This window comes from Nannospalax galili, unplaced genomic scaffold (assembly GCF_000622305.1).
Source record: "Nannospalax galili isolate Female #2095 unplaced genomic scaffold, S.galili_v1.0 scaffold1124, whole genome shotgun sequence".
Taxonomy (NCBI): Eukaryota; Metazoa; Chordata; class Mammalia; order Rodentia; family Spalacidae; genus Nannospalax; species Nannospalax galili.
Genome location: NW_008351693.1, coordinates 2,724,086 through 2,734,291, shown reverse-complemented (window position 1 = coordinate 2,734,291; position 10,206 = coordinate 2,724,086). Strand labels below are relative to the sequence as shown.

The window sequence follows — 10,206 nt, the reverse complement described above, 5'->3', positions numbered from 1 at the left end:
AGATTTTTTATTTTTTCTCCAACTTGCGTACTACTGGGAGCAGGTGGGAATTTTTCTAAATTGTTAGCCATATTGTTTAGAGATTCTCTTTAACCTTAAAGTGGATAGAAGCGCGGGCGTGGTGTTGCAGGCCTTGCAGCCGAGCTCGGGAGCCACAGACACATCTCTGAGGGTGCAAGCCCAGCCTGGCCTACGTAGTCAGACCCGGTCTTTTAAAAAGGATAGACGGGCTGAAGAGACGGCTCAGCGTTTAAAAGGATCCGGTCCATTACCACATGGTGGCTAACAACCATCTGTAACTCCAGTTCTAGGGAATCCGACATGCTCTGTGACCTCTGTTGGTATTGCACAACACGGTACACAAACATACATGCAGATACTCATTCATACACGTAAAGTAAAAATGGAAAGTACTTTTTAAAAAAGAGTAGAAGGAGAATGACTATTTTTGGTAACCGTCTTGACCTACATAACTGACTAGAGCCTAGTCTAAATGTCGAAGATGTAGTTTCTTGAATTGGGAGTTAATGGGACTGTTTGCTTGGTAATGGGACAGTCTGGACCTGTAGGAAGTTCTCTTAAACCTCAGTTTTGTTGAAAAAAATGTCTGCAATTTTGGGGTAGCCAAACTTCTACCACATAACACATAACTTTGGATTTGGTCAGCATGAGAGATAGGTGAAGGGTAATATCAGGTCAGTGATGAGCCGGCATGTATTCTGAATCTAAAGTTGATTATTAACTTCTTTAGCTCTAGAATTACTCTGAGACCTGAAAAATACCTGAATCTGAACTAAGAGTTAGGATATTAAACTGTTGATGAAGCTGGGCATAGTAGTACATGCCTTTAATCCCAGCTGAGTCAAGGCAATCTCTATGAGATTGAGGCCAGACTGGTCTCCATGGTGAGTTCCAGGCCAGCCGGGACTACTGGGAGAGCCTATCTCAAAAGACCGGAAAAGTGTTGATGAGGTCTCTCTTATTTTGAAAGGGCACACCACAGAAGGACGTAACCATCAAGTCAGATGCCCCGGACACCCTGTTACTGGAGAAACATGCTGATTACATCGCCTCCTATGGCTCGAAGAAAGATGATTATGTACGTTTGGTTTTTTTTTTTTTTTTTTGTGGCCAAAAAGTTTCTAAGACTGCTGGTGCTGCTTTTGCGGCTAGGGTAACAACCTGCAAGGTCAATGATGTACTGGCATGTATTATCTGAAATTGCTGATGTGTGATAACACTTGTAGCTCTAGAATTACGCTGAGACCTTAAAAAGGTTTTGCCTGAACTCTTTCAACGTAGTAGTAATTTATCCTGGGAAAATACTGGCAGGAAAGTAATAAATTGGGTGTTGTGGCACACTCCTGTCATCTCTTAATGAGTTGGCTTATGTGTTGACTCCCTGACCTGAGGTTGTGTTCTAGGAATACTGCATGTCTGAGTATTTGAGAATGAGTGGCATCTACTGGGGCCTGACAGTGATGGACCTCATGGGATATCTGGATCGCATGAACAGGGAAGAAATCCTGGCTTTTATCAAATCGTGTCAACATGAATGTGGGGGGATTAGTGCCAGCATCGGGCATGATCCTCACCTTCTGTACACGCTCAGCGCTGTCCAGGTAAGCACGTGATAGTCCTGGTTCTCTGAGGACTGTAACTGTCACAGGAAGATGACACAAAGTCAGAAAGGTTCTTAATATTTGATCATTTTTATTTCTTACGTGTATGAGCATATTGCCTGCATGTATGTAAGTGCACATATGTCAAGTAGTGCCATGGAGGTCAGCAGATGGTGTCATGTCCCAAACGGGAGTTGACATGTTGGTGCTGGGAACCAAATCTGGGTCCCCTGCAAGAGCAGCCAGTGTTCTTAACCACTGAGTTATCTCTCAAGCCCCCTCAAAAAAAGGTTCTGTAGCTAATGTCTGCCCAACAAGGTCAGTGATGTTATGGCATGTATTAGCTGAAGGCTGACTTGATGTAAGCTGTAAAATTACACTGAGACCTTGGAGGGTAAATACAAATTTAGTTTGTATATAACTGGAAATCTAATTTCTTGGCATAATTGAAGAGCCATAGGATTGTTTAGTATTATGTCTGTATATCTGAGTTTCTTGGCATATCAAATTTGTTATGGAAAAATGCTTGTGCTCTGTGGTGTCCCAGCACTAAGAAAGCAGAGGCGGGTGGATCTTTGAGATTGAGGCCAGCCTCGTCTACATAGTTCCAGGCCAGCTGGGGCTACAGAGAGATCCTGTCTGAAAAAGACCAAAAGAAAGAAGGCTTGTGATTGAAGGTTGGGGTGACTATAGTCTACTGAGAAGACACAGCTCATCTGAGAAGCAGCTTTTAATGAACAAAAGTGCACATGGACGGCTTAGAGCAGTCATCGAGCGAATGTACAAGGTGCTCTGTCATTTGTCTTTCAGATTCTGACTCTGTATGATAGTATCCATGTTATAGACGTGAATAAAGTTGTGGAGTACGTTCAGAGTTTACAGAAAGAAGATGGTTCATTTGCTGGAGACATTTGGGGTAAGAAAGTTTTAGTCTGCTACCCAAACTCAAAATAGCATTGTCTTGGTAGTGATCAGTTTATAAGACTTTAAGTTGTTCGTCTTTTCAGGTCCCACTAAGCAGTTGGTCTACTTGGAGTAATGGTCTGCTGGAAGTTCAGCACAGGCCTAGTTATATCAGCTCACAGCACTGTCTAAAAGATGAGGTAGGTTCAAGGTTCGTCCCCAGTATTCAGTAGCTTTGGAAAGTTAAAATGGCTTAAAGGACTTTAACTAAAATCACTAAAAATTAAAGTTGGGAAGGAAGAGAATTTCATTAGACAGTCTGTTTTAAGGTTAAACAAAATACAGGCCTCAGACCAGCTGCTTTATGGGACATGAAAAAATTTTAAAAATAAGGTGTTTATTTCCAATCTTAATTTAAGATTTTTTCCCCTTTCTAACTCACTCTGTGAGTAGCTTAGGAAAAGTCATGGTGTTCAGTTCTTTACTTCCTAAGGGAGATTTCCATTTCCGATTGCCTCCTGGCTGCCGGATGTAGAAGCTGAGCTGGAAATGCTAGAAATGTGATGTGCTGGTGTTTCCTTTGTTGTGGTTTTTTGTTTTGTTGGGGGTCAGGGTCTCCCTATAGCCCCAGCTGGCCAGGAACTCACAGAGATCCCCTGCCTTTCCCAAGTGCTAGGATTAGAGGCGCACCACCACGCCCTGTGCTCTTTTTTCTAATCACATGCTGGGGCTTTGCACCATGTGCTCTGCTGACAGGTCTTCTGGCTTTCTTTTCCAGGAGAAATTGATACCAGATTCTCCTTCTGTGCAGTGGCCACTTTGGCTCTGTTGGTAAGTGTTTGCTGTTGTGTGGAAATGCTTAAACACTAGCGAATACACTATATAAAGTTTCATAAAATTTTTATTTTCTTTTCTAGGGCAGGCTTGAAGCTATTAATGTGGAAAAGGCAATTGAATTTGTTTTGTCCTGTATGAACTTTGATGGCGGATTTGGGTGCAGACCGGGTTCTGAATCTCATGCTGGGCAGGTAACTTTGCAACTAAAGTTTCGTGCCAGGTTTTAGGAGATAATAGGTGATAAAATGGAAAATGTGGGGTTATTTTGTTTATTTTTGTCTTTTTGAGACAGGGTCTCCTTAAGGCCCAGCTGGTTTGAAACTCACTATGCAGACTAGGCTGGCCTCAATCTTACAGAAAGTCATCAGCTGCGATTAAAGGTGTACACCACCACACCTCCTGGCAAAAGTTATAGTAGTAATTTTGTGCAGTAAATGTACAGTGAACACTTGTAAGTTAAGGAAAGCACTTTCCAATTTCGTGCTGCGTACACAGCTTCAACCCTCTTAAACGTTAGGTAACAGATTCAGTGATCACCTTGTTTACTTAGAGTCTTCATTCTTAATATAGCTGTCAGGGACCTGGAACTTGCTATGTAGCCCAGGTACACCTGGCTTTAACTTTAAATTACAGGGAAAAAGAAACATTCTAATCAAGTCTGTCCCAAGTGAGCACGACTTTGCTTGGCCAGAGAACACTGTATGTAAATAGTATTTATTGCTTTTACTATTAAGTTATTATACATGTGTACTTTATGTCTGTAATTTTAGATCTATTGTTGCACAGGATTCCTGGCGATTACTAGTCAGTTGCATCAGGTGAATTCTGACTTACTTGGTTGGTGGCTTTGTGAACGACAGCTGCCCTCGGGTGGGCTCAACGGAAGACCAGAGAAGGTACCCTGTGCTCTTATGATCTTGAGCAGATAGTGCTTCCTCTTAAGGGTGTCTCCAAGGGAACACTGTCCTGCACAGTTCGAGACAAGCAGGAACAGGCACATGTTGTCTTAGACTTTTTTTCTTAAGGACAGCTGTCTTTAATCTTGTTACATGAAAGAAAATAAACTCAAGTTTAAAAGTGATTTGTATTCCAGCATAGACCTTTCCCCCCCGTTCTAGGCTGTGGATTTGTCAGGTCTCAAAACTAAGCGCTTCGGGACTTCTCACCCATATCAGGTGTCAGTTGGGCATCAAAGGCTTTGAGCCGCTTAAATTTTTACTGGTGGGGGCTGGAGAGATGACTCAGCAGTTAAGAGCACTGCCTCTTTTTGCAGAAGACCTGGATTCCAATCACAGCACCTGCGTGATGGCTAACAAATGTCTATAACTCCAGTTCCAGGGCCTCCAATGCACTACCAATGCACTTAATGCACATGCAGGCATACACATACAAAGATAAATAAAAAATTCTATTGATGAGTGAAACCCATTTGGGATTGTAGGAAAGGTTACTGCATTTTCCCCCACATGCTCTATCTAAAAAAACAGGATCTCCTTATAGCTCCAGCTGTCCTGGAACTCACTAGGTAGACCAGGCTGCCTTGAACTCACAGATCTACCTGCCTTTAAAGGCATGTGCCACCACGCCCGGCTAATTTATTTATGTTTAAAAGCTAGAAATAGAACTGTATGACTGGAACTATATCTAGAAATTAGGGTAGGGACTGGAGAGATGGCCCTGTGGTTAAGAGCTCTGGATGCTTTTGCCAGAGGACCAGGGTTCGGTTCCTGGGAGCTAACAACGTTCCTTAACCAGTCCCAAGGGATTTTGACACCTATTTCTGAACTCTGGGAATTGGACCTATATTGTGCACTTATATGCAGGCAAAATGCTTATACGCATGAACTAGGGTAGCTATTAGGGTTGGTTTTCGTCAGAATGTTTTGTCACAGCAATGGAGAAGCAGACTAGAACAGTGCCTGTGGATTGGAGGTGGTTTTGACTTCCCTGGTAATCAGATTGTGGTTTCTTTGTTGATTGAGGTTCTCTTAGGCTGGCCCAAGATGTGACATTTGTGCTGCCTTGGTCTCCCTCCGAGCTGGCTGGCATCACTGCCTCACTCATCAGGCATTTAAGACTGCAATCTTGCTCACTTCTCACTTTCGGGAGATGGGTATAGATACAAAAAGAAATTTCAGATCTAAAGAAATCCGTAAAGTTGGCAACATTTTAATGATATATTTCCCCTTTTAGTTACCAGATGTTTGCTATTCATGGTGGGTGTTGGCATCTCTAAAGATAATCGGAAGGCTTCATTGGATTGATAGAGAAAAACTGCGGAGTTTCATCTTAGCATGTCAAGACGAAGAGACTGGAGGTTTTGCAGACAGGCCGGGAGATATGGCAAGTACCTTTTTAAAAACTTTCCAGTGTTAGATGACTTCATGGTTCTGGGCATTTCTGATTGTAGAGATGTGGCAGGCGCATCACTGAACAGTCTAAGGGTTGTTTTTTCATCACATTGCCAATAATATTGTTTGGTGAAGCAAGTATTAAAAACATCTCTTTCATTTTCAAACAACTACAGATCTTCAGTGTAAATGCAGGCTGTTGCTTTGCACTCACTGACTTTCTACAATTTCTTCTCACAGGTGGATCCTTTCCACACATTATTTGGCATTGCTGGATTGTCGCTTTTGGGAGAGGAACAAATTAAACCTGTCAGCCCTGTCTTTTGTATGCCTGAGGAGGTGCTTCAGAGAGTGAACGTTCAGCCTGAGCTCGTGAACTAGAGTCAGTGATGGAAAAGATGCTTGTATAGTGTTGTAATCGGAGCATTTCTGTATTTGAAGTGCTTAGCAAACCTGAAGGTGACTTGTTAATATTTTGTATATCTGTGTTAAATTAATTATAAATTATAATTATACATACTGTAAATACTTATATTGTATTTCTTAGTTTTATTAGCTCTGCAGTATTCTGAGTACAGCTTTATGTCTCTTACCAGTGGACTTAAAAGTTTGCATCCCCATGTGCTTCTATGTACTAGAGCAATAGTTGATGGGAAATGATTTTTGTTAATGGATAGAGTAAAACTTCATGAGTTAAGTAAACGATGTACAAAATTAAGTGGCTGTTGTGTGCCTATTTCTTTGGAATTGAGGTAGAAGACTTAGTAGGACTTTCCCTGAGGTTACAGGCATTAAATAGTTTTTGAGAGAGATACTTGGACTACCTATGAGTTTTGCAGGGGACTACTGGAGAAGAGCTGGTTTGGGCCAGGCTCCTGTAAGTAACCCCAATGAGATCTGTTCAGGTGGAATTGTTTCTTGGGTCTTTCGTAGAGTCCTGTGTGGTCTCTCCCCAGGAAAATTCATCTGAGAATACTAGATTCAAATACGGTTAACTGCTGGATCACAAATGAGGTAAATGGTAATTGTGTTGGGCACAGGTACAAGTTCATACTTGGATCATTTGGGCCTTTTTTTTTTTTTTTTTTTTTTTTAAGGAACTATTTTCACCAGTAGGGAAAACAGACTTATTTTGAGTCAGGTCTCCCTATAACCCCCATACTCCACTAGAACACTTGCCTGCCAATCCTGCCTCTATTTCAAGTGTAGGCATTCCCTCGCTTCTAGGTTGTGATCACCAAGGGTCAAACATAATGTATGTAGCTAATACAAGAGAGTTGTACAGACTCTATCTTGAGTGTCAGACCTTTATTCTCTCCCCTTATTTCTACATCTGGAAGGTGATAACTGAGATGCTGTTTGAGGCGTGTCTTAAGATCTTCCCAGAGATCACTGTCTGCAAAGTTGTAGTTTGAACTTAGTCTCTTCAGACCTATGTGTGAAACGACACAGACTGGAGTAGTGAACGGTTGCTTTTCCACGTGACCTTGGATCTTTGTCTCTGGTACCTACCACACAGTGCATACAACTTTGCACATGGAATCTAGGGACACCACAGCTTTGAGGACTGTTTGCTGTGTGGTCACAAGCCCTTCATGGTTAGATAGTGGGTGCATGATGTTGATGTAAAAATAAAGGGATGTAAGTGGCAGAGCACAGGTTCCCCTGTGTAGAAAGCTATTCAAAGCACACGTGAGCTGTAGGTCCCGGGGTCGGACTGCTGGGTATCTGTGGACCTCTGTTGTTCGGTGTGGAGGGATGTGCTTCAGTGAGGTTCCTGACCACCTTCCTGCACCAGGAACAGGTGTAAGTCAGGCCTGCGCTGTTGATGTGAGCGCTTTGCGCCTGCGCGCGGCTCTCCCGCCTTTTATAGCGCTTGCGCTGTGGGATGCGATTGCTCTGCGCCTGCGCGTGGCTGGTCCTCTGGGGCGTTCTGCGCCTGCGCGCGGCTCTCCCGCCTTTTTCGGCCGTGCGGAGCCGTTCGTGGCGGGGAAGCTCTGAGGCGATGCGGAGACCGGAGACCTCGCCAGCTTCGCGCTCCCCGCGTGGGGCGCCGCCCTTGGAAGGAGAGGTCCAGCTTCGGGGTCCGCGCCTCGGCCCGGGGCTCCAGGAGACGCCGCGCGGCCGCTCAGCGCCAGCCTGGCCCGCGCCATCCAGACCGTCCTCGTCCCAGTCCTCCGCCGCTGATAGCACGGCGGGGGCGGCAGCCGATAGGAGCAGCAGCAGCAGCGTGCGGGGCCGCGCAGGCAAGGGGGCCGGGAGGGGGGGGGGGACGGGGGGGGAAGAACCCAGCGCCACATGAAACACCTCACATCTGGGAGTGATTGTCCACGTCTCTTCCCAGCTCTCAGCTCGTGGCCACAGGAGTTTAGGCTAGCCTGGGCTACAGAATGAGGCTGTCTCAAATTCCAAATGAAACAAATCCCAGGAGCCCTGGCTCATCAGAATGGTTTTATTAAGACACTGGATGATGGTGGCGGTACTCGTGTGTGCATGTGCGTGTGTATGCACACGCGCCTGAAGGTCCTAGGCTGACCTTGGGAGCCCTTGATTCTGCCCTTCACCCAGTCCAGCCCGGAGCTCATCAGATCAGGTAGTCTGCCTGGCCCCTTGTTCCTGAGAATCCTGTTCATCTCCCAAACACGGGGCCTTGGAGATGGCTGTGCTGCCCACCAGGCATGTGCATGAGCTCGGGGATCCCAGCTCGGGTCCTCATGCTGTGTAGCAAGTGCTGTACTCCCTGAGCCAACTCCCCCGAGCCCCACAAAACTTTATCTGGGTGTGGTGGAACATGGTTTTACTCCACTATTTACGATCCATGTGAGGTTGAGGCAGGAGGATTTTGAGGCCAGTTTAGCTACAGATTGAGACTCTTCAGGGAAAAAAGGAATCAAAAGGTGATTGTATTTCCTGGATTTATAGGTTTTCAAGAGAGAAGTGGGAGAACAGAATCAGGAAGAGATTATACAAAGTGCTTGTGACTTTTGCTGGTCTTAAAGTCCATGCAAGACAAAGAATGCCAAGAAAGGGAAGAAGGAGGGGCAGGGAACTGAAGAGCACTTTGGAGAAAAGCCGTGTGCAGAGACGTAGGAGGACCTCCTGCACGCACTTACAGTTTTCTGGAGCTGGGGTGACCCGACATGGGTGAAATTAGCACTCAGGAACAAATGAGTTTGGTCCTGCACATCCACACCAGGTTCTTTGGGCTTTGGTAACAGAGTTGATGGTAGTACTGTTTCCTGCTATGGGGAATTTTGCAGAAGCAACTCTTGGAGAGAAGATGATGAATTTTATTGTGGACATACTGAGTGTGAAATGCCTCTGGGACACCCACTTATTCAGGCTGAGACAACTGAAAACAGTGATTGCAACTTTTTTTGTTGTCTAGACAGTTATCTGACAAAAAGCTTCTTAAAGAAGGATGGAAGGAAGGAAGTAAGGGCTTCTGGGTAACAGTCCATGACAGTGGGGAAGGCATGGCAGTCAGAATGAGGCCGCTGGTCATACTGAAGCTGCAGAGAGAAAGGAATACTGGTCCTCAGCTTGTTTCCTCCTTTCTTTTTGGCCTGGGACTCCAGCCATGGAAAGGTGGCAGCCACATTCAGGGTGGGTCTTCCCTCAGACGTGCCCAGAGGTTTGTTTCCTAGGCAGTTCTAAATCTAGTTACATTGACAGTGAAGATGAGCCATCACAGTGATCTACAGTAAGAGAAGCTTGGAAGTGGACTGAGATTTGAAAGTTATGACATAGTTAAGACTGGGAGGAGGTCATGAAGAAAATACAGAAAAATAGAGATCAGTTGGAGGAAAACTAAGACAAATAAGTTTCAAGAAAGGACTTCAAATGTAAAGGGAGCCTGAGATCAGGAAACAGCGCTCTGGTACCCACTCTTTGCTCCTGTAAGCGTAGGATGCTCACAGAACATCTTGTTTGAGTTGTGCACACATCTCCATGATGATATCCCTACACCTTGTCTGCACTTTTGAATACTGCTTATCAAACTATCTATTGTCCTAGTCTGAGTGTGCCATCGATTCCTGTTGGAACCTGTACATAAAAGCTGCACTTTATCATCTTGTGAATATGGACAGACATGTAGGAACTGTAGAAAAACAAAACTGTATGGTCATTTGTGTCCTAGAGAACTCACAGTTGATGGTATAAGAATGAATCAGAGAGGCATACTGTTTAAAGAGAATACAGGGCTGGAAAGGTGGCTCAGTGGTTAAGAGCACTGGCTACTCTTACAGAGGACCCAGGTTCAGTTTCTAGCACCTACATGATGGTTGGCAACCATCCATGACTCCAGTTCCAGGAGACCCAGTACCCACTGCACACATGTACATTTAAATACATGCAGGCAAAACACAATAAAAAAATAATTTTTAAAAAATGAGAATAAGGGCCGGGCGTGGTGGTGCACACCTTTTAATCCCAGCACTTGGGAGGCAGAGGCAGGCGGATCTCTGTGAGTTCAAGGCCAGCCTGGTCTA

General features: G+C 44.7%; 1 protein-coding gene, 3 non-coding genes and 1 pseudogene across 4 annotated transcripts; all 5 read left to right on the top strand.

Moving 5' to 3' along the window:
• The window catches only part of LOC103746479, a 12,308-nt pseudogene extending 11,111 nt beyond the window's left edge, over positions 1-1,197 (top strand).
• LOC115066883 lies at positions 695-774 on the top strand. Its single transcript, XR_003846329.1, has one exon. It is a non-coding gene; the product is annotated as a small nucleolar RNA SNORD45 (small nucleolar RNA).
• On the top strand, positions 969-6,431 carry Rabggtb (Rab geranylgeranyltransferase subunit beta). The gene is made up of 8 exons (XM_008848659.3): positions 969-1,099; positions 1,425-1,622; positions 2,433-2,538; positions 3,304-3,356; positions 3,443-3,553; positions 4,133-4,258; positions 5,556-5,705; positions 5,954-6,431. The coding sequence occupies exons 2-8, from the start codon at positions 1,434-1,436 to the stop codon at positions 6,092-6,094; spliced, it is 876 nt and encodes a 291-aa protein (XP_008846881.2). The 5' UTR covers positions 969-1,099; positions 1,425-1,433; the 3' UTR covers positions 6,095-6,431.
• On the top strand, positions 1,189-1,270 carry LOC115066884. Its single transcript, XR_003846330.1, has one exon. It is a non-coding gene; the product is annotated as a small nucleolar RNA SNORD45 (small nucleolar RNA).
• On the top strand, positions 1,940-2,011 carry LOC115066885. Its single transcript, XR_003846331.1, has one exon. It is a non-coding gene; the product is annotated as a small nucleolar RNA SNORD45 (small nucleolar RNA).
• Positions 6,432-10,206: the final 3,775 nt, after the last annotated feature.